The sequence below is a fragment of the Apteryx mantelli genome, chromosome 8 (genome assembly GCF_036417845.1).
Source record: "Apteryx mantelli isolate bAptMan1 chromosome 8, bAptMan1.hap1, whole genome shotgun sequence".
Classification (NCBI taxonomy): Eukaryota; Metazoa; Chordata; class Aves; order Apterygiformes; family Apterygidae; genus Apteryx; species Apteryx mantelli.
The window spans coordinates 31883662-31908610 of NC_089985.1; the positions used below are offsets into that span (position 1 = coordinate 31883662).

The 24949-nt window shown below is 53.2% G+C and overlaps 2 protein-coding genes across 5 annotated transcripts in view; one reads left to right on the plus strand and one right to left on the minus strand.

The window, feature by feature from the left end:
* Window positions 1-14570, plus strand: LOC136992558 (uncharacterized). Of its 3 annotated transcripts, XM_067301142.1 has the most exons (5): window positions 1-70; window positions 9307-9771; window positions 10826-11155; window positions 11306-11472; window positions 12294-14570. In XM_067301142.1, the coding sequence occupies exons 1-5, from the start codon at window positions 4-6 to the stop codon at window positions 12336-12338; spliced, it is 1074 nt and encodes a 357-aa protein (XP_067157243.1). In that variant the 5' UTR covers window positions 1-3; the 3' UTR covers window positions 12339-14570. The 3 variants fall into 3 exon arrangements, with proteins under 3 accessions (XP_067157243.1, XP_067157241.1, XP_067157242.1); XM_067301140.1 differs by lacking the exon at window positions 1-70 and having other exon boundaries at window positions 9162-9771; XM_067301141.1 differs by lacking the exon at window positions 1-70 and having other exon boundaries at window positions 9162-9771; window positions 10829-11155.
* CCDC159 (coiled-coil domain containing 159) overlaps window positions 14505-24949 on the minus strand; it is a 14930-nt gene continuing 4485 nt past the window's right edge. For both annotated transcript variants that reach the window (XM_067301138.1, XM_067301137.1), the window contains exons 8-11: window positions 24674-24774; window positions 22140-22234; window positions 21525-21659; window positions 14505-20195 (exon numbers count right to left, since the gene is read on the minus strand). In XM_067301138.1, coding sequence (XP_067157239.1) covers window positions 20053-20195; window positions 21525-21659; window positions 22140-22234; window positions 24674-24774 — 474 coding nt within the window. In that variant the 3' untranslated portion in view covers window positions 14505-20052. The remainder of the gene's footprint in view (window positions 20196-21524; window positions 21660-22139; window positions 22235-24673; window positions 24775-24949) is intronic.

The following is a 24949-nucleotide window of genomic DNA, read 5'->3' on the forward strand; positions in this document are numbered from 1 at the left end:
AGCATGGAGGGGACGCGGCGCGCCCTGCTCCGCCTCGCCGCCGCCTGCTGCCTGCTCTGCGCCCTGCCAGGTACCGGGGCGGCCGCGGTGCCCTGCCCGGGGGGGTCTCCGGGAGGGGGGCGCCCGGCCGGGACGAGCCGTCGGGGGCGGCCGCGGGGCCGCTCCTCCGCTTCTCGCCCCCAAACCCCCGCGCTGGAGGGGGGCGGCTCTTGGGGAGTCTCCCCCCCCCCCCGCCCCGGCAGCCCTCCGCGGCGCCCAAAACCTCCCGGGAGCAAGCGCCGCGCGGGCCGCGGTGCGCCCCGTCTGCGAGCGCCCGCCCGCCGGGCCCGAAGCTTGGCCGTAGCGCGGCGGCCGCCGGGCCCCGCTCGCTGCGGGGAGGCTCCCCGGGGGCGGCCGCTGCGGCCCGGCCGAGCACCGGGCTCCGCCGGGGCAGCGCCGACGCCGCCCGCCGCGGCCTTGCCCATAGAAGGCGTCTTCAGGCTCCGCTCGCCCCGCTGCTGGCCGAGCCCCGGGCTCCCGGCCCCCTTCCCGCGGGCGTCGCCGCGGGTGGCCGCTCGAGGGGACGAGCTCTAGCTGCCGCTTCGTCAGATGGGAGGCCCGGCCGGCCCGGGGCGCAGAGGCGCTCGTCCCCCGGCTCGTTCCCGCGCCCCTTGGATGCGCGTGAATCCTCCCCGGCTCCCGCTCTGCAGCTCCCCGGTGGTCACGGGCATCCCCAGGGCGAAGCGCCGGCCCACGCTCTGCCGGCTCCCTGCCCGCGAGCACGGGGCGTGCGTCCCGCCATGCATCTCCCAAAACTGCGGGAGAGGTGTCTGGGACGAGCAGGGCCCAGACCCCGTGTCCCAGAGGCTGCTCCCAGTCTGTATTTCGGCAGGTCCGGCTTGGCTCTGCGGGCAGCGCGTTCCCAGGCAGGGAGATGCAGTTTGCGCCATCGCGCTGGCGGCCCGTCCACCGACACCTCGCACTGACAGCCCATCTGCCAACACCTCGCCTGCTCCCAGGCATGCTGTAGGGCCTGAGGCGCGAGGGTGACCACCATCCTCCGTCACCCTGGGAGTCACGAGCTGATATTTAGGGATTTGGGAAGCAAATGTGTTCCTCTTGCTTTGCAGCTGAGAAAACCCCCATGGCAGGTCATAGCGCGGCACCAGTAGCAGTAAGGAACGGAGGGGTGACGCATGGAAACTGTCCCTCGTAGCTGCCTGGGCTGGCAAAACCCCAGCGTAGGCGCGTTTGTACAGGCGCGCGGCGCCAAGCGGAGCAGCAAGAGCAGGCGCTCGGGCTGAGGTTTCGTGTGCTGGATGCGGTTTGGCCGGGTTTGAGGTTTGAGGAAACAGCCGTGGGGCAGCCCCGTTTTACGTGAGCAAAGCCCTGGGTAACGCCTGCGCTCGCTGCACACGGGCAGCTGTGCTCTCCTGCAGTGCCGGGTGCGGGGAGGCTACTAACCGCTGGCAGAGGGTGGTTTGCAGCGTACAACTCGGGATTTCCATCAGCTGAGAAGCAGCAGGAGTCGAGGGCTGCTGCTGGCCAGGGAGCACCCGTGTCTTGGGGTATTTCCTGCCCCTTTTCCCCACGCTGTTGGGCCCCAGCACGGCAGGGTACCCCAGGGGAGCTGGCGTCCTCCGCTGGCTCGTAGGAGCCCTCCTGCTGCAGAGTCTGATGCTCAGGCTGCCAGGAGATGCCAAAACTAAAGTTGTGCTGGACTTTACCTGGGATCTTTCAAGCTTAGTGTCCCCATCTCAACTTCCCTCGGTGGCCTCAGGAAAGGGCACCTGCACAGTTTGCCTTCCCTTGTCCTCGTGGCTGTTGCATCTGCTGCTGGGTAATCACAGCCAGAGGTGAGAAAGCACATTTCTACATGTTTTGTGAAAACAGGTGGCCGGGAAGAGATGCTGCCAATAAAGAAGCTCCAAGTGGTGAGCACAACCCTTAATGAGACACTTGAGAATCCAGGCAGGGCAATGACAGTGTGCAGGGAAGACTTTGCTTGGAGATTGGGCCCAAAGTCAACGGCCCCCAGCCAAACTGGGCTCCTCACCAACAGCTCCCAGCACCGCAGGCTGGTTTCTGCCCTGCTCCCAGCACTGATCCCCTTCAGACCCCTCTGTCCAGCAGCGCCTGGCCCTGCTCCCCATCCGGGTTTGCTGCAGACAGGCACCAGGGTCAGTCCAGGATAGGGGGAAGCCACAGAAATCTCAATCTCTCTGCTTGTCCAGGGCCTGATTTTTTTAATTATCCCCCTAACCCAAGATGACCCCCTGCCCCCAGCTCAGCTCTGCCTGCAGCGGGGCTTCCCGAGGCTCTGTGTCAGGGGGATTCTCATTGAAAGGGTTGGGTTCATATGTGCCTTTCCCCCAGAGGGTACTGCTGGGTCCCCTAGGCCACCAGCATCCCTAAACCGATAGGGACGCAGTGTTTCTAGACTTCTGCTTCTCCATCAGACTTGGCTGACATAAGCCAATGGGCTGAGGAGCTTCTTGAGGAACATGCACGCTCTTCTTTCTTTGGAAACTGAGCTAATTTTCCTACAGACCCCTTGAACCCTGGTGATAGTATTCAGGCCAGCTCTTCCCCAAAAGCTGAATCTTCCAGGAGGTCCCATAGCTGAAGGCAGCTCAGAGCTGATGCTGCGGGCGCTGCAGTAAAGCTGGGGCTGCTGCCCGGGGTGCAGGTGAGCTGAAAGCTGGACTTTGCAGGGAGCAGCCCCCCCATTTTAGGCTGGGAGCACGGGGTCCCTGCAGACCAGCCTGGAGGAGACTAAACCACTTGCTAAAGCACAGCCCGTTTGCAAATCATTTCTGAGCAGCTGAGGACCCCCCTCCCACAACACCCCAGTAGTTCCCATGTGCAGCCCAGTACGCGGGTGCTGGGGAGCCTGGCCCTGCCCCGGCGCCGGGAGCGGAGCCGGGGACCTGCTTTGCACAGGGGCCGGCCGCACCGCTGAGCCCCCGCGCTCAGCCCAACCCGGCCTCTCAATGCAGCCTTTCTTCGCCGCCTGCGGAAATCCACTTCCTCCAGCAGCATCAGCCTTAAAACTAAAGCCCCAGAGTAATTTTGGGCTGGGCGTTTTGCTGCCTGCGCCTCCCCGAGCGGAGGCGACGACGCGGGGCTGGGAGCGGCGCGAGCGCATAAAGCCCCGTCTGTCGGCGCCCAGGGCCGCGCGCACAGGCGAGCAGTGTCCTGCGGCCGCGGGGGCACCGGCACCGCCTCACCGCCGCGGCGGCCCGGCTGGTGTCTGACGGCCCCGCTCGGGCCGCGTCCCCGGCGGCAACGCTGGTCTTGTCCGGCTGCTCCTCCCTGCTGCTCCCAGGTGCTCATGCTTGGCTTGCACGGAGCAATAGCAAGCCCTCGTTCTCTGCGCTCCGGTTGCGTTGTTTTGGTCTCCCAAAGCTACTTTCCATGCGGGAAACGGGTCCAGGTCTTGCTTTGGCTCTTCCCTCTGCGGGGAGGGACGTCACCCCCCCTCTCAACAGGGACGCAGAGCTGCCGCCCAGTGCGGATGTCACGGGCACAGCTGGACTCTCCTCCCAGCCCCGGTGAGCCGCTCTCTTCCTTCAGCTCCCTTGGCCCCATCCCTCTGGATGGAGAGGAGGAGCTGCTCAGGAGGGGGCTGCCCTGGAGCCCCACAGCCTGCAAGTCACCAGTGCCTGTGACCAGGAGGGGCTGCTGGGGACAGGGGGGGCTCACAGTGTCCAGGCTCCCCCCAGGTTGCTCCATGCTGGAGATGGCATTCAGAGGGCTAGGAGCCCTGCTGGCATGGGGCTGCTATTAAGGCAACTGGCTAATTAATTTTCTCCTAACGATGTGAGTGCTTCCTCCGCTGCAGCTGTGCCCGCCGAGGTAATCAAGGCCAGGGCTGGCTGACGCCGGCTCTCCCCGCTGTTGTTGTGTTTACGGGAGTTGCAAAGCCCTGGCGAAGGGCCGGCTTCCCGGCCCTCCGGTGCTCCCGGCAGCCTCGGGGCGAAGCCTCCCCATCCCAGCTCAATCCCCCCACCGAGGCGCAAGGCGCCTGCGTGCACACCGCTGCATGCTTTGGGCATGTCTGCGCTGTTTTATGGCTTTTCCTGGTACAGAAAAGCCCGTGCGGGGGATTTACGGCACCGTTTCCAGGGCTGCTCGTCTCTGCTTGCACAGCCCTCGCTTGGCTGCGCCCCCGCGGCTGGCGGTCCCTGTGCCACCGGCAGTGCCACCGGCCGAGGCGGTGGCTTTGGCACCCTCCTGGCTCCCCTTTTCGCTCTGTGGGGCGTCATGCCTGAGGCCTGGCACCCACAGCAGCCCCGGGGAGGCCACCTCCGCCGGGCGCGGGGCCGTCCCTCCGCAGAGCCCCCTGTCTAATCCGAGCCGAGTCTCGTGCTCGGCTCGTGGCCACCTGCCGATGGGGCTGCAGGGAGCTTCCCGGTCGGGAGCCCGGCTTTCTGTTCCTGTCCCGCGCAGCCCTCGCTTTGCAACGCGCCTGGCCGGTTTCCAGGGCCGCGCTGGGTGCTCGGCACCTCTGGTTTCGCGGCGTGCGCAGCGGGGCACAGCCCGGGACGCCCGGGGGACGCGGGAGGCCCTGAGCGCTCCCAGAGACTGCTGCAGAGACCCACGTCTCTTGCTAACGCTGCCTGGTTCGTTAGGGCTTTGCCTGGCTCGCTGGCCTGCTCTTAATCGCCTTAAACCTTTGCTCGAACGCCGATGGGATGCAGGGGCTGGCTGCTACCCCCGGGCCCTGCAGCTGCCGTGTTTTCCCCGAGGACTGGGTAACCCGGCCGCTTGCTCGCGCAGGTTGGGAGTCTCCACTGTGGTCCCCACACGGGTGGTGGGGACTGAGCTGTCCCTGCGCCCCACGCCTGGGCTTCTTGCAGCAGACAGAGCCCATTCGGGCTCTCTGCCGTGCCGGGGACGGGGATGGTGGCGGCATCGGCCCCTCTCGCGGCAGGGAGCCCGCAGCAAAGCGCAGCCCAGCGGGATCCTGCCTCCAGCCAGGTATCAACCCGGGACTGGGCTCACCAAGCGGTGGCCCCGTCACGCCGGATCTGCGTCCCTGCATCCCACTTAGCCACACAGGCAGGGACGTTCGCTCCGTGGCATCCCTGGGAGCATCTGGCAGCTACCCAAAGGGCTCCAGGAGCCTCGTCTGCCCCTTGGGGCTTTTCGCCTCTGGGCGAAGGAGAAAACGGCAGCAGGCTGGGCTGGCGTCGAATCAGCTCTGCTTTTAAGGGAAATGAAGAGCCTGCGTTTGAAATCCCACCGCGTGGTCTTATTTGCATTTATACTTAAGCTCTTTTTCCTTGAAGAGGTTGTTTTAATTACTGTTAGTTGGTAACCATAAAAACGTAATAACTGGCGACAAAAGATAATTTCTGCAGTTAATGGAGTGCTTTGCTAAGGAAGAGGATATAATTGCTTAAATACATATAGGTTACAGCTTATGCTCTTGCTCTTTAAACACTGTATGAATTTTGCATTCGCCTAGATCGTTTGTGACTTTTTACACTTAAACGGAAATGGGATTCAGTAAGTGCACAAAAATAGCATTTTAGAGGGCTTTGCTTGCCTTTTTGAACGTATCAGAGTCGTGGTTTGAAACGCGTTCTGTACGAAGCCGATGTAAGTGAAGCGCTAGCTACAGAGAGTGGCAGCCTGCATGGGCAGACACGTTCGTACGAGGCGCTCCTGCTCTCACGCGTCACTTTTTCTGGAACCCTGGGCCGACTTTCCCATCTCTCCGCGCCCAGCTCCGGAGGTCTCCATGCACCTCTTTCAGCAGCAACTGCCACCTCCAGCCCGACGCTCTGCTCTCCCTTGAGCCGGCTGCTCCAGCCGGGGCCCCGCTCCGTCTTGCTGCCCTGTTTTCTCCGGGGAAACACCTGGACCATGGGGGGTCTGCTGTGGCAGAGGGTGAGACCAGGCTGGGTGGAGGAGGACCCCCCAGCTGAGGTTTCATTGCACCCGGCCAAGGCGGCGTGGAGAGGGTGGCCAGGGACGCAGCACGCAGGCTGTGGGGAGAGGGGACGCCAAAGATGTTTGTCAGGCTGCGTCTTTCTCCGCAAAACACGCCGTGGCTCTGCCTCCGTTCGTGCAAACCTTCCTCGGCCCCTCGCTTGGCCCCAGCCCTGACGCTCGGGCAGGGAGCACCAAGTGGGACGAGCCCCATCTCCTGCAGCGCCGGCTTCCTTCGCCCCTCTCTCTTACAGCATCCTTATTCCGTGTCCACCCCAGAGCCGGTGGGAGCTCAGGCGCAGAGGTCCATCAGCGCTGTCGGCTGTGCCGGGAGGGGACTGAAGCCGTGGGCTGATGTCAGAGCCCTGCCTTCCCTCCCGGAGCGGGGAGCGCTTCCCACCCGTTCCCACCAGGAACCCAAACTCTGCTGGGGCCGCTCTTTTCCTTGACCCCTCCATTTCCCAGGCAAAGGTCACTGCAGCCAGCGCTGTCTGATGAGCTCTGCCGCTCCGAACCCCCCAGCCCTGCTCTAACGTGGCCTGGGACTGCCGGTTCCCACCACGGCCAGGCTGAGCCCAGCGGGGAGCAGGGCCCACGGGCGCGGGAGAGGGGCCGGAGCCGGGGGCCGGCCGCCTCGATGTTCGGCATAACTGCTATATCGGAGCCCTCGCTCTGAGCCGGTCCGGCTTATCCACTTGGATTACGGTCATCGTTGCTTTTCCATGGTGTAAGGGTGACAGGCTTCGCCGGCCGTCTCATCTCGGCGTGCTGCAGCTTTTGTGCCCGGAGGGCCCCAGGGAAGGCGGAGGTAGATGGGCTGCACCAACTCCGTCCCTCTCCGCCTGAGACTGGCGGGGCCCGTTCCCAGCTGGAGTCATGTCTGCGGGTGCCCGTCGGGGCGATGCCCGAGGCAGCACAGCCAGAGCCTCGCTGGTGTCCGCTGCTGGGAGCAGAGCTCCTCCAGCAAGATGCGTCCTCCAGCATGACAAGCTCTGACCTGCATCTCTCTAAGGAACTGCCAAACAGCCGAAAACATCAGCGCTCGGCGGCTGGAGCAGCAGGGACAGCGCTGGAAGCTGGAGATTTTCCCCACCTGTTGGACACCAAGGAGCCGGCACAAATCCCAGTGGCCGGATGCTGGGAGCCACACGTGGCATGGGGTTTGTCGGGTCTCATCCAGCCACGGCCAGCTGCTGTGGCTTTGCCGCGAGCCGTGCTCTCCCCCGTGGTGCTGCAGGGTTCGCACCAGGGCTGGGTGGGAACGGGTTGCAGTAAGTGCCTATTTCGGTGTTAAAACTGTGGAAAACAAAGTTGTGATGCTGCGACAACAGTGTAATCTTAATTCAAAGCACATCTTAATTCAAGACCTTGGGGGGGGTATTTTTATTTTAAAAGAAAACTGAAGTAAAACTCCTTGGTGCCCTGCTCTCATAGCCACGTGCTCCCAAGCACCAAGATGCCTGTATCGGGTATTTCTCCTGGTGCTTTGTGTGGTGGCTGTGCTGGCTTGGATGTCCCTTAGGAAGGGACAGGCAGCGATGGGGATCCGTCCCTGAGTGATCACTGTCCTTTGTCTCCTTGTCCGTCTTGCGGCTCCTGCCTTGTTCTCTGTCTTCCCACCATCATGTCTTAATGGCTTGAGTCTTCGTGTTAGCCTGCTTTAGGCTCTCCCGGGGCTGCCGCCGGGCAGCTATTCCAGGCAGCAGGCAGCCGGGCTTGCTGCTGGCCGCACTCCCGCAACAGGTATTGGGGAGGCGGGAGCGGCTGCTCGTGCCCAGCCTGGATCCCTCGGCGTTCCCGGCGCAGGCTCTGGAGCTGCTGGGATGTCGCCCAGCGAGCAGCGCCCCAAACAGCAATGCCGGAAACTGTCGCGCTGTCTCAAAGCCTGCGCCCCGTTTAGAGGCACGTTCCAGCCGGATCCAGGCAAGGCCGAAGGCGGCAGCACTTGCGCTTTCGGTCATCGCGTTTAAGTTGTCCCGGGCGAGACCCCTCTTGGAAGCTAATTGCCCGCGAGCCCGGGTGGGCCTGGGACCCCGGCGGGGGCAGCGCGTCGCCCCTGCCCTGCCGCCCGGGTCCGAACTCTCCTGCCGATACGGGCACTGCGGAGGTCTCCCAAGGGAGATGCACCGTGTCTTTTTTTAGGGCCTGTTAAGTGCTGTAGCTAGAGAAGAGCGCCAATAACCATGTCCCTTCTGAAAAGCTTTTAAAAGCTGCTGAGATTTTCTCAAAGCCTGTGTACCGGAGTGGTCTGCTTTGTCGGCAGATGAATATTCCTCTGTTTCAGCATCTGCCTTGGATGCTTCTCCAGCACAGAGAGAGCGGGCATGAAGACGGATTTTTCTTCAATACCTTTATTTTTTCCTGCAGCTGGTTTGTCATGCCTCAGTGGCTTGGGTAGAAACTTGGGACAGAAATAGTCAAAATATTGGCCATGTGATGTTTTTAAATTGCCTGAAGAGTCCGCGCTGATGCGGCTACGCTTGTTTTTTCCTGTTTACACCCTTCCAAAAGGCTTCGCTCCCAAAATCCATGTTTGTTCCCTGGCAGCGCAGGAGCTTTGTGGGTTTCCTCCTCCGGCGCGCTGTCTGGCGGCGGCGGCTCTCCCGGGGGGGATCCTTGCGCACGGCGGGCCCCTGCGCGGGAGCTGCCCCTGTTTGCTGGAGGCTGAGTCGCTCCCCATTTCTATGACAACAGTCGCGCTTTATGGTGCCGATGGGTTCATAAATAGCTCGTGAAGGCGGCTTCCTGAGTGCAGCACCGGCTTCTGTACAGGCTTGGTTAGCTGGAGCACTCCCTTGCTACCTGCGTTGCCTTCCCCTCTAGCAGCAAGCCTGTGCTGCTATTAAGGTGGCAGTATATGCTTCACCCTTGCCAGCCCCAGACTTTTTAAACATCGGTTTTCTACAATTCATTGGACCAGGGGAGATAGAGGAACTACTTCCACTTTTTCCCCGCTTGCTTTTTTTTCCTTTTTTTTTTTTTGCACCGCTTCCAACTCTTCTTCCCTTTCTCAATGAACCAAGGAAGACTTGAAGACTTACCTAAGTTTCTTGCAGAATCATCATGTCTCAGGTGGTGCTTAAAATGAAATCCTCTAAGAAGGTGCCCCTGGGTAGGGGGTGTAGAGGCACCGACCACCAGGGGGGCTTGATGGGCAGGAGGGTAAAGACAGGCCCCTGGAGCAGCCCCTGCCCCAGAGGGGCCGGGAGGGCAGGGGGACCACCCGAAGCTCTGCCCCTTCCCAAAGCTCTGCCTCCTGGTGTGAACCCATGCTGCGTTTGGAGATAAGGGGACAGAGAGATTCAACTCCTGGCCTCTCCCTCTGCTTCTCCCCTCAGTGTGGGACCTCTGACAAACTTTGCAACATTTCTTATCTCCCTTCTGTAGGAGACGGGCAGAAGACAGGAGAAACTTTGGTGAAACCATCACCTTTTCTCAGCACAATGCCAACCTCGCACCAGCCCAGTGAAGCCGCTGACCTCAGTCCAGAGACTACCACGGTTCCTGAGACAAGTTCGGAGAAAAACATGACTTCTGCAGTGACCAATGGCACTGGAGCCCACACTACGGAGGAGGACGCCCCCATCCCCACCACCCCCATGGCAGGAACTGAGGCAGAGAGACTGCAGGCTTCCCCCACCGCCAGCCCTGGGGACGTCACAGCTACACACCATGAGCACCACAACGTGAGCCTGTCGGTTAGCAGCAGCACTGAAATCCCCTCCCCTTCCCTGGCTGCCAGTACTCAGGAAGAAAATCCACCTGGCCACGAAGGCACAGAGCCCTTGAGCACAACGGAAGAAGCAGATGCAGGCAGTGCAACCCCAACGCCTTCGCCGAACAGTGTGCCAGGTGAGGTTTTGCCTTTCCCAACTGTGCAGAAAGTCCTGCCCCAGGGATGCACAAGCTGAACTCGCAGCGCTGAACGTCTTTCCTCTCCCCTGAATTCTGCTGGGGGTCAGGGAAGGGGAAATGCAGAGGGAGTCATTAAGCACATCCAGTTAGGCAGGGATGACTTGCTGAGGTGCTGTTGGCTCTGCACCCTCTTTGCAAGCCCCTTCATGGTATTAATTCTGTTGGCTGCTTTCCGGCGAGGAGACTGAATGCATGCCATGAAGGCCTTTATATCCCTCCTACAAACCAAGCCCTTCTTCTCTCAGATACACGTGTGCTGAGCAGCCCCTGCCGATTTGGTGCCCTTGCAGCGTGGCTCAGGAGTGCTGCCCGGCGGGGTGCTGGGCTGCCAGGGCTGGGGGCCTGGCCCTTCGCGATGCCTGCAAAATGGGGCAGAGCAACCTCCTTCCATGTCGGATGGAAATCCCCCCGCCACGATAGCCAGGCAGCCCTGGGCAGCTCCGTGGCAGGCTCACCCCACTGATGCTGCCATCCCATCGCTGCCTCCCTTAACATGAAGCACGGAGATGAGGCAGCCACAAGCACCAGCTCACCCGTCCCTGGGCTACCGTGGGAACCCCGACCTTCAGATCCCTCTGGGCAGCAGGGGGACTGGCTCCAAGGGGCTGCGGTCCCTGCTCTCAGCAGCCCTGGGGCCTGCCAGGCTGTCACACGCCCCTGATGTGAGGCACATATTGATTGACCATTAATTTGCATTGATCTGCATTCATGCAAAACTGCATCCTTCGCCCTGGCTCGTGTCACGGGGCCCTGCTGCTCTGTGACGCACAGACACAACCTTGGGGGATGCCACTACCCAGTCCTTGTGCTGCCCTCCACAGGGAGACATGAGACATCTCCAGTCTTTCGCTCTGGGGTGATCCCTGGCTCTTTACATAGCTGCTTGGAGCTTCCCTGCTTGTCCTTCACCTCCAGAGTGGGACAGGATTTATGGGCCCCACACCACGCTTGGGGTTTATCCTTTGAAATAACTGGCTGCCCCTATTTACAGCAGCAACGAACAGCTCGCAGCTGGGACCTTCTGACAGCCAGACCGTGGGGCCTACAACAACGAGATCTGGGACCACACCAGGGATGAGCCCTAGGAGTGCCACAGAGGAGAGCACCGTGGAACCACAAACTGCCTCTACCCCCTTCTCCACCAAAGGGAGCACATCCTCTGCTACCACCTCCAGTGCCGTGACAGTGACCCCCGTTGTGACCACCTCCACCACTACCAGCACAGCTGCTGTCACCACCAGCACATCTGCACTAGAGCAGCCAGTAGAGTCCATACATGAGAAAGCGTCTGTGTTGGATGTAGGCGATGATGAAAATCCAGGTAAATGCTCTGCTCTTGTCCCTGCTCTCCCAAAATTTGAGGGATACCTCAAATTCCTCTGGTGTGCTGAGGAGGCCCAGAAAAGACAGGGCTCTGCTATTCCAGCTGGATTTCCTTTGGCCTCATTCCCTTGGTATCTGTTCCTTGCAGAGCTGCCCAGCTCTCCTTTGGCCGAGACGACAAGGGCTGATCCCTTGGTAATTGCAGTGATCTCCGTCTTCGTTGTCATGGTGGGCATCCTAGGCCTGGTGGGCTTCTTGAGATACCGCCAGCACAACAGCCGCATGGAGTTTCGGCGCCTGCAGGACCTGCCCATGGTGAGCAACGCTTTTGGCCCAGCCTGGCACAGTCTGGCTTGCTACAGGCTCTTGGCTGCTTTGCAGTTCCCCTTCTGCTACACTGGCCACGTTTGGGGTAGTTGTAGCAGTGAAAATGCTGATTAAAACTCCTGGTCCCTCTTAGATCCCCCTACTTCCATCCAGGGTTTGCATCAAGACAGCATGTCTCAAGGTTGACCACTGAAGAGGCTCTCTGCCTTCCCCTCACTCTGCAGGGGAACACTAAGAAGTTAAATGCAGGGAGGAAGGGGAGCATACTCCAAATTTCCCCTGAAATGACACCTTCCTATCTCCTCCTATACTCAACTTGCTGGGTGACTATTACAAAGCAGATGCTGTGTTCTGTTCCGGGGGAGGTTGTCTGTCTGTATTTGACTCTTTGGGATATAAAAAGATGAGGGGTTCAGAGGCTGGAATAGCTCTGGGGAGGCTGCAGCTAACTCACTTCACTGTGCTTTCTGGGACAAGGTGTGCTGTTTCCCTTCTGCAGCTGGCAAGGAAGTTGATGCTCTTACAAGCTGAGTGGAGCATCCCACAGCCAGGGTTTTCCACATCCCTGCAGCAGGCAGGCTCTTCCCTCATAGGGCTCTTCTTTCCAAAAGCTGCAGCAGAAGGGCAGAGCGACTGCCCAAAGATCCTGGAATTGCACAGGAACAGCATTTGGGCTGATGGCCAGGCAGATGGCCATGCAGTGACAGTGAGGATGGCACAGCTGTGCTGCCTGCACAGCACACCTCCAGGCTGCTGCTGCATGCCGTTGTGCAAACAGCTCATTACAACACATTCTTCTCTGCTTCTAGGATGACATGATGGAGGACACTCCCCTCTCACTCTACAGCTACTAGGCAGCCAGGCTGTCCTCTGCCTGGCAGGCTGAACTTCCCTGAGGAGAAGGCCTCGAGGACTCGATCCCAGACGAGCTGCTGAGGAATGAGTGGCTGTGATTTGCACACGACTGAAAGATCTTTTTCAAATGGCTTTTGGTTTTAGACTTTTTTAAATAGTTCAATGTTGAAGTTTTTATGCTGGGAATCAGAGCCCAGGTCTGGCCCTTCCTCCAGGCTCTCCTTGAAACAATGCCCCAAGGCGCTTTCTCCTTTTAGTGTTGTGGCCAGTTAGCCAAGACAGTGTTTGCCAGCACGCTCTCAAGGGGCTCTTCTGCCCATCTTGGCAGCTGCTGCTTTCAAAGGAGGTGGGCAAATGATCCACACAAGAACTCTTACACTGGTGGTGTCAGCACAGTGCCAGCAAAGGAGACTGTTGCTTCCCAAGGGACCTGAGGATGGGGAGATCAGTTCTCTTGGGCTCCCTCTTGATCTGTATTATTTTTTTTAAGTTTTTATTTCTTGCACTTTTTTTGTTCCTGTTTCAGCTTTAGTGCTGGGTTTGGCACTGTCCATCCTAAAATGCCTGCCAGGAGGATGGCAGACTGCTCTGCTTCCTTCCTACATGCATACCTTTTCTCTTCAACCAGGGAAAACAGTTTTGTGACCACTGGAGAAGTGCCCTTGCTACCTAGTGTTGCTTTGAAGTTGCCAGGAGGGAATGAATATAATTTTAGCTTAACAGGGTTTGATAGGACTCAGTCTACTGCCAATTAGACACACTAATTTGGTCTCACCAAGATCAGGAGTCTGGGTCTCCCATAGTTGATGCTTTCAGCATATGCATAAACTCCTTACCCAAGCTCAGTAAATGCTTTAGTCCATTTCCCTCTCTGGATTGACACATACCTTTCCTCAGGTACTTCCCATTTTGCTGCTAGCTGAAAGTTGTTGTATAAAACTAGTACTGTACTATCCCTCCTCTGTTAGTGCAAGATCAAAGCTCCTTTACTTTCTAATGTTGGTCTTTGAGGCCAGTTGGTGTCTTGTCATGAGGACAAATCCTGGATGCAGGTGCCTTCCTCCCCTTCCCTTTCTAGGTGTTAGGATGACTAGATTCTGCCCTTTTGCCTCAAAATATCACTGCTGTAAACTGCATCCAAGGTGTTGCACCAAGGCTCCTGAGCTCCTTCAAGGAAAACCATGGGCCAGAGCCTCTGAGTGCAAGTCTGAGGATCTTCATGTGTCCTGGCTTCAGAAAGACCAGATTTGCGCATGGCAGGATTCCAAGTGTTGTATGGAAGTTTTCATGTAAGTAATACCTGTTCCTGTTTTCTAATTCACATTTGATGGCAGGTAAAGAGAAACACATGCCCATCTCCCCTTCTCTAGACCTATTTTTCATGAAGCCAGTTGCTCCCTCAGGATACAGCAAGGGCTAGAGATCTTCTATCACATTGCTCTTACAAACTGCAATCTCTCCTCTCCCTTTAGTGGCAGCACTCACTGACCCCCAACAAAGGACAGATACCAGGTTCTTGCCTCACTAGCAAAAGTACCTTTTATTCCAGTGCTGTTATTTATTGCTTATATTAGTGCAGAGGGAAGGGAAAGGGGAATTTCCCCAACAGCAAGGCTCAAATTAGTAATCTCTACAAAACCCAAAGATGGGGCTGCCTGTAGAGCAGAACTGGTCTGGGTCAAATAGATGAACTGGATAAGGCATTAGTTCTCCCTTCCTGCATTACTACTTCCCAAGTGGCTGACAAATGACCATAGCGCAGTTCTGGTTCAGCTGTTGGCTTTGGGTTTGTGTGTTTACTGTAAGGATGCCCAGTACAATAAGGAAGAAGGGTTGGTTCCCTCCTCCTATTATTGCATGAAACTAAGGGCAATTGTCACAGCTCCAAAGCTTTTGTATCAAGCGTTGTCTGCACAGAGCAATCTCCCTAGCTACAGACTTGTTTCCCCTGCCGCGGGGCAGGGTGCTACTGTTTTTTGGCACAAAAAGAGGCAAGTTAGTGATGGAAAATAAAACTCCATCCTGGCTGAAACTGGTGTAGGCTGGTGTAGCTGGAAAGAGTCTCTGCACACAACCCAAAAGGCAGGGGCTGGTTGTTCTGGGTTCCCATGCATCGCTGTCCAGGGGAAAGGGGTGAGGAAGAAAACTCGCCAAACACCAAAGTGCAACTTTCTTTGTAAAATATGTTAATAGTGGATTTTCTTCTGCAATAAAGTTACAAATGCCAAAGGTTTCCCTGCTCCTTATATTTTCATTGCAGACTTCTAACTGAAGAGCTTTCAGAGACCGCAGTGAATTTTGTGATAGATAAACAGCAGTAGTTGGGGTAAGAAAACTCTCGGTGAAAATGCCAGACAGCTACGAACCACAGCTCTCGAGAGCTCAGGACACCAGTTCCCACTCGTGTTGCTTCTTGCCAGTCATTCCCTCTTTATTTCTGGATTTGATTGAGATTCATTCCTATGCAGTCAAATTGGATAGAATCTCTCTTAAAGAGCTACACTAGACCCAAAAATCTAAAATAAACACCTTGACATTCTCCTGCTTTGCTTCCAATTTAAGATTACTTTATTATTCTCATCTGTGTCAACCGTAACCCCAAACTCTATTTACAGAAACATCCTTAAAGCCAGCCTAATGCAAGCCTAAGTAACATCTGTCATGCTTCTTTCTACAGTACAGAAAAGAAGCAAACTGAAATAGCACACTACTTTTTGCTTAGCTTTATAGCTGGTTTGAACTGTTCGCCTTGGAGCTCAGGCCTAGAGGGAGGCAAGCACTCATGGCTGGTTTCAAAAGCCCACCTCTTACTATAGAGCTGATAATGTCTCTCCTAAGCTAACAGTCTGTTACAATGCTTAGGTGAAATAGCCCAGCTCATCATGTTGTGGACCCATTGTGTTACAAGACTTTCTCCTGCAAAAGCAAAATTGCTTGGGCACTGGGCTTACGCTTGCTGAAAGCCTGAGTTACTGAAAGAGTTTCCATGAGGACTCTAGAAAAGCAAATCCTTGGAGATCTACAACAAGGGCCGAGCCAGAAGACTTCTTTTCCAAGCAAAGCACTTGCTGAGTAATCTGAACAGTTTCAGGGGTGATCTCTCAAACCTGCAGAGATTTCCATCCTGCCCCAAAGATACAGCCATACAGAACAGAAGAACTAAGTGACAGAACAAATGTGCTACAGCTAAGCCAGTCTTCTCAGGTCTGAAGTCAGCATCATGCTGGTTTATGTTGGGGTTTCCTCTGTTCTGCCCTGCCCTCTATTCCATCATGAATCCCCCTCAGAGCTGGTTTTTGCTCTGCTGAACAAAGAGCTGAGCTGCGTTGTTGAAGGCTAGCACAGAGCAGACCTGCATTTGCTGGAAAGGCAGCAGCCAGACAGGCTTCTGCAGGCAGCCACTTTGGGGAGGCATGAAGCTGCTGCCTTTGCCCAGCCAAGTTCTGACCTCCCAACCTGGCTATGCAATCTCTAAGGCTGCCAGGTTTGAAGACGGAGCATGGGACAGTTGTGTGGGCTTATCTTCCCCAGGCAATAAAGCAAACTTTGACAGAAAAAAAAAAAAAACTTTGACAGAGAAGTGAAGTCTGAGAACCACCTGCCTTCTCTACCCTCCTCCTCCCCTCTCCAGGCTCACGTTTGGAGGGAAGGGTGTTTGAGCAGCTGAAGAGTGACAGTGCTGCTAGAGGTGCTGTACCAAGGGCAGGAATACCTGTGCTACGTTCTAGTTTTCTGCCCACTCAAGTTGCTTTTCATGACTCTGTGTGTGTACTGTAGCTTGGACACTGTGCATCTTCTCTATCATGTCACACTGCAAGTCTACAGATGGGGCTACAGACTCTTCACAGAGGCAGAGAAACTGCCACCAGGAGCACTGAAGTGGACAAAGCAGTGCGTGAAACAGGAAAGACCAACAACCCCAAAAGGCTCTCCCATGGATAATGGTCCCCCATGCTCACCACCTCTTAAAGCAGAAGGAAAGAGGCATTGCACTGATCCAGGGAGCAGGACTACAGAAGCAAGCCAGGGAGGCAGAGCAATAAACTTTCAGTAATGAAGGCTATGAAATGATGCATAACCTGGGAAGCTTTTAGACAGTAGCCAAGCAGAGTTCTTCTTATTCCCAGAGGAAAAGAGAAAATGCCTACTGTCATTTCCCAGACGCCTAGGAAGGAAACAGGAGGCTGCACGCCTCCACATTATTTATACTTAATTTTCTATGACAATATTCAATTCAGTATAAATGTGGATTTGTCATGGGTGCTAGGGGGAGGGGTGCTTTTAAGTGTACCTCTTGAACCTCTGCCAGAGATGTTTCCATCTAATTGCTACCTCTGCTTCACTGCAGTAGCAAAAAGTGAGAGATCCTCCCTTCCATCCCCCCCAAAGAAAAGCAGAATCATTTGTTTCCTGTCCATAGGACAGCCAAATCTGTGGCCATATTGATATGTTAGCAAGCAATAAGCAAAGCTGTAAGACCATGACTACTTAACATCCAAGTGTCCATCAGTTAAGCCCTTATTTGGAAGCTGCGTTCAGAACAAAACAGATCTTTAGTACCAGCCACTTCTGGCCTCTGAAGATTGGCATCAAGCACTGCTTTCACTGCTTTTTTAACCCCTAGAACAGTGCAAGATGATCATGACCTTCAGACTTCCCATCCTATCACATTTAAATGAAGACTCTTCCCCAGTCTAGTGCTGCAGGGGACATGTTTATTCTTACTCCTGACAAAAATCAACCTTTACCCAAAGCACAACTTGAAAACAGTCTCAGAAGGTAAAACACTCAGACCTGCCCACAAGAGGACCTTTCAACTGTGGCCAGGGATACACAGCTTGCAAACCAGATCCCCTGCCACAGCTTGTTTTACAATGTTAATAAACTTGTACAAGCAATCATTTACTATATGAAGGAAGCACAGCTCTGACCCAAGCCCAGATAGGGTGCCAGACAGTATCATAACTTGATAGATTTGTGCGTTTTAAGGACAAAAGGGATTAACGTACTCATCTGCATGGCAGCCTGCACAGCCTTCCCTGCGCTTGTTCCCACTTCCTAAAAAACACTTGAAAGACATACTTAGCACAGGTCTGCTTCATGTGCCCCAGCAGCTTCACGATGGTTAGCCTCAGTTCCTCTGTAATAATTTTTCTTTTGAAAGACCCATCAGCCAAATAACTCCCTGAACCACAAAACCAGCATGATCTTGATCAGACAGGCAGTAGTCACAGCTGCAAGAAAATAAGTGTGTGTTTGTTTCTACTGTTCAGCTCCCTCTCTACTTACAGGTAGACCCAATCCCCCACCCACAGTTCAGATAAAGAAAGAGCTAAGTTACCAGAAGCATCCTCCCAGTCATAAAACAGGTCTCCCTGTGATGAACTGCCCAGAATTAATACATCCCTGCAGCAGCAGCCTTTTGCCAATGCTCTTTGAACTATAATGGAACATCTGTTGACAATCTCCCGCAGGGTAACTTCTCCCCTCCCCTGTTTTAATCCTCTCTCCTTTAGAAGTACTTTTGTTCTGAAATTAGACACATCAGTTGCCACAGGATGATTCTCGCAGGCTTGAGAGTGTTTCCTTTCACACTGGTCTTTTCTGGGGGCTGTAGAAAGGGGGATAAGCAGTCAGCTCTTTTTGGTATTTTTTTGAAAACTTGTTCTTATGTCAGAATCACAGAAGCTCTGGATGCTAAATTACAGGTTCTGCTTGGAACAAGACAAGGCTCATGGGTTCTGGAACATGTCTTTCACCATATTTAAACCATTCATTTGATTCTGACTAAGAAGGATTTTACTAGGGACAATTGCAAAATTAGCAGTTTTGCTCCATGTGAATCCTGGCTATGCTTTCTGATCACAGACAGAGAAGATCGAGCCATTAACCTGACCAGTGCTTACATTTTGCTACTGATAAGACTGGGGGCAGGATAAAAATTGTCACCCACTTTTTTAAAGGATCTCAAGACTTGTAGGTGGTAGGCAATCATGCAAAGTGTTATTTGTGGCTGGCTGGCAGAAAGGGAACCTGTCTTTTCAAAAAGGGCTGTGAGAAGCACTGGGAAAACAGCCCCCTTGGTTTTACAGACTGTAAGGATAAGAAAACCCTGGTGGCCCCCACTGAGTGATAGAGATTTGTTCACTCACATCCTGCTCAGTCTGCTTCTTGGATGCATCAAGTCACATTTCAGCCCAGCTTCAGTCAGGCCATGCCACCCAAGCAGGCTTTTATATCCCAGCCATGACCTGGCAATGGCAGTTCACACATTCAGGTCCTCCCTAAGAAGCAGAGTTGAACTCTGGGGAACAGCTGTTCCTCAGAGAGGGGAAACTAACTGATCTCAGACTAATCTTCAAAGCAAAAGCCACAGCTCACGCAGCGGAATGAGATGAAGATCACAGGAGCAGCCTCTGCCACTGTGTACAGTCTTGATCTGTGCTCAAGGCCCTACTTGATGGCTGTTGCTGCTACTCTCAGATTAGCACCACCAGACAATCTCTGCCTGCTTTACAAACCAGTCCTAGCCAAGCTCTTCTATGCCCCCTTTACAGTAGCCCACACTGTGCCACATCCCAGTGTCCTTTATATTGACTGAGAAGCAGGCAGAAAAGGGAATGCCAAAGACCTAGCTCCTGCACCATCCCATCTGCTGGTACTGAAATCAGTACCATTCATTCACCTCTTCCTTCACCAGCCAGTGACTCTAAAATTAAGACACTTTCCTCTGAGAGCAACTAAGAAAAAGTCCAAACCATATTACAAAAGTTCAAAAGGCCATTTTTTGCCACTACAGCCACTTTCTTCTTATACAAGAAAACACAAACCTGACAATCTCCCCTTTATAGTGATCATGGGAGTCTCCATTCAAAGAACAACGTTTCTTAGCCTATTTTGCGCCCCAGAAGAGGAAGCAATTTACCAACACCTAGCAAGTCAGCTGCTCCATACACCGCTTTTCAGACAGGGCAGACTTATGATCAGTCCATATCTGTTCTGTTCTCGCTATGGACAGTTTCCCCAAATGGCACAATCTAAGCCCAGCTATGTATCCCAGAGCTTTAGCTAACCAACAGTTTAAACAAGACTCAACATAACCCCAAACTTGCAACAGATTTTGAGAAAAAATATCTGAAGTCATCTGTAGAGACAACAGACAAAACAGTTTGTTCTGGTCCAGCAAGTGACAGCTCAGAAGCCAGGATCATACATCCCATCCGATGACAAGGTAGAGGGCTGAAGCAAAAGGCTGCAGCTAGGAACTCTGTGAGCTTGGAGAAACCCCCAGTTGCAGACAAGCACCACAGCAGCTCTCACTTTGCAAGCTGGCAAGCAACTGCAAAAGCTGATCAAGGCACCACAAATCATGCCCTCCACCAGTATCTATCACCTGCAGTCAAAGAAGAGGATACACAGAGCTGTGTTGTAAATGTGTACGGTGTAGGCCTAAGCAAGACAGCATGAGATGATAACCAACAGTTCAAGTCTCAGGCAGAGTGTGGGAGACTGTGAATAACCAATACCAAAATGACTATTTCCCTTCCTGGAATTGCCTCCCTTGGGCCAGTCCCACACCTTATAGCTCCCTGTTCTGGTAAAACCAGGTAACCGACCAAGTCCAGAAGAAGAATTTGCCCTCCCAGTGAAGTCAATATCCTTTCCACCTTATATTTGCTCCCTATGGTAATGTGGGCTTCCTTTGGCTGAGCATTAAAGGTCACTCAGATGGAGTTCAGGCAGACTGTCAGAGAGGTCACTGCTGAGGTCATCATCGGCATCCAGCATATTTCCAGCCTCTTCTCCAGCATTACTCTCCTCCACCTCAAAACACAGCGTGGAGATATCTTTAGGATCTACAGCAACAGAAAAAGGAATTAGCCTTCTCCAGACCCCTTACTCCATGTGCCAGTCCTAAGAATGAATGGCAGCTTACGTCTAGCCCCTCCAGCACTGCTGATTCAGTGCGGACTGCAGTCTGTATCGAACTCCAATAACAAACATCCTCATTCATCTTCTGCTGAAGCAGAGATATACAAGCAAGCATCCTCACAGACTATGAAAGTTCAAGTTAAAATAGGTGCCAGTATAAATGAATCATGCTCCCAACTGTCCCAGCAAGCTGCCAACGCAGCTACTGGGTGCCCCTGCTGTAGTATCAATCAGGGTTTCTGATGCTACTGTGATATAAATATTTACTATTAATACTAAGTAAAAGATAACTAGGTTATTCTTATTAAATGAGGGATACTGCTCAATACAGAGCTTTGCCAATCAAATGTTAAGAGTCCATACCTGGCACGTGCCTCAGAATAAATACTAAAGAGGAGAACTTAACCCCTTGATAGGTATGGAGGTTGCTTAGGCAATGTCCTAACAACAACCTGACATGTTACAACTGCATCTACAAAGCAGTTAATTGTAGGGGTTTGCTAGTAAAATCTGAATTAGCAGGATTAACAAAATGGAAAAACAGAATACAAGGCAGTTTAATATGCCTTACAGCCCCCATTCACAAGAATCTTAAGCATCTTACTAAAGTAGGACATGAATTTCTTTTAAAGGAACATTAACCCCTTTGTTCCTGATTTTCCCCCTTGTTAATACAAACACAAGGGGGGGGGTTATATCCTAAAAGCAAGGCACAAATCCAAAAGGATAGAGGTTGGAAGATAAACCTTCTTGAAGTCAGCAATTTTCACCTTCCTAATCTCACTGGCGGTGTGTCAGCACCAAAACAAAAATGGAGCCACATTAAAAAGTGGTATCTTGGCACTGGCAGGGGAAGTGATAAGCATCATGACTGGCCCTCACATGCAGCTTTATATTACCCTGACACTAGATGGGGAGGGAGGATGAAAGAACAGACAGGCATACACATGTTGCTCCTGTCCTTGGCATAGCAATGGTACTCTCAGAGCAAAGTTTTAGCCATAGTCCAAGTGTTAGGCCACTACTCCAAATCGTACTGCCCTCCCCCCTCTAGATGCCTAATATTCACCTCTACCAGTAAAACTGGGCACCACAAGTACCCCTAATCAAATTATCAGTATGATCTCTGGAGTGCCCTATATGGTGCACATAAACAGGTTCTCTAGACCTCTATTATAATCTGCATTCCTGTGGAAAACCCAGCTAGGCTCTTCACATCCTGAGGGCACAGGAATCAGCCACACTTCACTCACCTTCAGGCACCTTGATCTCTATGGTGCTGGAAAGCTCATCGGAGCTCAAGTCTTTGAGGCTGAGCTCTGAGGTGGAATCTTCACCTGAGGATGGAGAAAAACCCTCTGCTTTTCTCAGCAAGTTCTTGCTTCTCTCTAGAACAAATGAAGCAAGCATCAGGGTAGGTCGAAAGTTCATGGATGAAGTTGCTGAACCTAAGCCTTCACTGTCTACATTTTGTGATGCCTCTTACCGCTTAGGGAAACTGCTGCTATTCTGATTTAATGGCATTTTACTCTTTCTTACATGAGTATAAGTGATGGTATAAGGCAGCAGACAACAGGTCCCAGGATACACAAACCTAGGCAGGAGAACACATTGGCAAAAAATGTTCAGGCACTGGATTTCACCTGTCTTTGGCACAAACGGCTCTACGATCTACTCCAAGTCAGCAGGATTATAACAGGCTGGGCTCAAAGCCACAGTCACAAGCCCAAAACCTTCCACAACAGGAGGCAGTCTATTCTGGAAAGGGAAAACAGGACACTGGACCAGACCATGAGATCTCTAAAGCAAAGGGAGGCTAGAAGACCATGCTCAGAGCATGAGTAACATAGGAGCTATTCCTCACTTACTCCAATGAACTCTGTCCTTCTCTGCCAGCTCAGTGGATGGCATCTCCTTCAAGAACAGACTTTTCACTTGATCTTTTAGGGCAGCGACTGTAGATCTGAATGAAGCAAAAGGATAACACTAACAGTTCCAAAGCTTAGCAATGCGTGCTAGAACAGCAACAGTTTTTGGGGGGGATGAGGTGGGAACAACTTTGACAGGGTTTCTGACAAATTCTTGCCACACAGCAACAGAAGGCAGTTCTGCTGAGCAACTCAGTTGTGTGTTCAGATGAAGTGTCTGGCAGCAGAATCTCTGCCTCCCCACCTCACCCTGTTCAAGTTGTTATCTCTGTTGTGCCAGCACAAGTCTTTTTACAGCAGCACTGTGAAACACACCAGGGCTCTGATCCCACTTAAAAAAAAAAAAACAAAAACAATAATGCACTTGTTAGAACCAGCTCGGCTCCCTGATAGGATTTACAGCATAGTCACACCAACAATTGCAGCGGCAGAAACGCAGGAGGCAGCGTACTGCGGGGCCAGCGCAGGAGAGAACAGAGGGGTGGGACTATTTTAAGCTGATATTGACAGCACAGACCCATCTCATGTAATCACAGCTTGACAGTAGGTGGGAGAGCGATATAATAGGGGAAGGCCTGAGGCTTTTACAGAAAGGAACAGGGAATCAATATTTAATTACCGAACTGCAGCAAAGTTCCATTATTGGAAATGTCTCACCTAGTTGATACAATATCTTTTATCAAAGAAAACTTAATAACAGATCTATGCCGACCTCCACACTCAGTTTCCACCAATACTTCTCCACTAATAAAGATAGACATTAATATGCTTATGGACAAGAGGGAGAAGGAGATTAGAAGAGCAGACAAGGAATTAAGATACCCTTTAACTCCATTTCAGTTACCAATTGCCACAAGACTTCAAACAATTTGTGCAAGCATTTCCATCAGGTTCCTGCCTAATGTAGGGCAATAATCCCTTAACAGGACCAGAAAAAGATTTCAAGAGCTTTGGATAGGAAGCAGAAGGAAAATCCCTTATGTTATACGCAGGACAACAGTGTGCCTTGGTGATACTTATTTGCTGTTCTGGAGAACACAGGGAAAGCAAAGCCCTTTCTGTATGCATACTTTATTGCATACTTTATGAACAAACCAAACCATGCCATAGCACATGCGACAAACATCAAGCGTTAGCCTGAGGGAGATGAATGGGAGTGCTGTGGTTTTCCTAAAAGACATACCTGGAACACCCCAAAGATGCATCTCTGCCTTCCCCCAGAGGACTGATGCATATTCTTTAGATACTGTTCTACTATAGCACAAGGCTGTATGGGAAAGAGTTGGGGACAGTGACACGAAACCCCAGTTAAACCTATGACAGTTAGGACATCTGGCAGCTATCCCAGGGCAGCTGGGGTTGGATAGAAAAGGATACAATTAAAATAGAGCCAAAAAGATCTAAGGATCCTCAACAAGGAAGCTCAGACGTCACTCTCTTCTCCCCAGGGAACAGGTCAAAGCCCTCAGGGGGGAAGCAAGGGCCAAGCTTAGCAGAGGTTACAGGCACAAGCAAAGCTGGTTCCCACCAGTGGAGTGTGGTGAGAAAGGAAAATGAGGGGGGCTGGGCTAGCTGGGAAAGAATTAGAGTTCAGGCAATTCAAGTGAGCACCTCTTATTGGAGAAGCCACAGACAGAAAGAAATATCTGTTACTATTTCCATCATTTCAGCAAGGAGCAAGCAAGCTACTGTCTAACTAGCAACCAGAAGAGTACACGGAGTCTGCCACTGCCCTGACGGAGGGCTTGGGTAGGAGACAGCAGCACTCCTAATTAAACAAGATAGATGAGATGTCTCAGGGAAACAGTGATGTAATTCAGATCCTTTCAGCTCAGCTCCAAGGGCAGCCTGGAAGGGAACAGCAGGTACTCGTTCACAACGCCCACGTGCAATAAGCTGAAGGTGCTAACTGTCAGGGTACAAACAGCTCCATCAGTAACAGATGCTGCCATTTCACCCCCTCCAGCAGCTGTCTCAGAGGGACTGAACACCTTGCCCGCACTTAGCAAGCGGTTCTCTTGAGGACGAGGCAAACACTTGAGCCATACCTGCTTCAAGCTTTGCCAGTTCAGGATTTAAACAGAAGACCTGACCTCACAAAACTGACAATCTGCCTTCAGCATTAGTAAAAACACCACCATACTAGCCAAGGAGATGAACTGCACTCCACAACACAAACACTCCATATCCAGGCAGGTACAAAGGGAAGCATATGGAAAGTTGGCAAACAAGAATGGTAAGATGAGACATCAGTCTCTGGCATCTCTAAGCTCGCCAATACGAGCGGTGTGAGAGCTAGCTGCAAAGGGACAGCGGTGCCCCTGGGGCTCTGAAAAGCAATCAGCCAGTGGCACCCTTCTGTGACCAGGTATCCCCTGGGAGCCCAAGAGCTGCCCTTGCCCCTGCAGCAGCTCTCATGTGGTGCACACAGAGCTGGGCACCCCCAAAACTGCCCAGAGGTGCGTGCCCTCTACCTGATGTGGCTGAGCTCCTGCTGGGTGCTGTGCATTTCCATCCTGGATTGGTCTAAACTGTAAGATTGTGTTTTGTGGTTGCTCAGCAAATCTTCCAACACCTGTGAGAAAGAGGGGACAATCACTTCCAAGAATTCCCCAGAGGTGGCTTCTAATCCAACGCAACACCATTAAACCCTGTAGAAAAGCCTTGTCCGGAGGAGGCTGGAACAACTGAGGAAAGTAGAAAGCTGGACATATTATATGTCCCCATTGGTGGACACACCACTTTTCCAG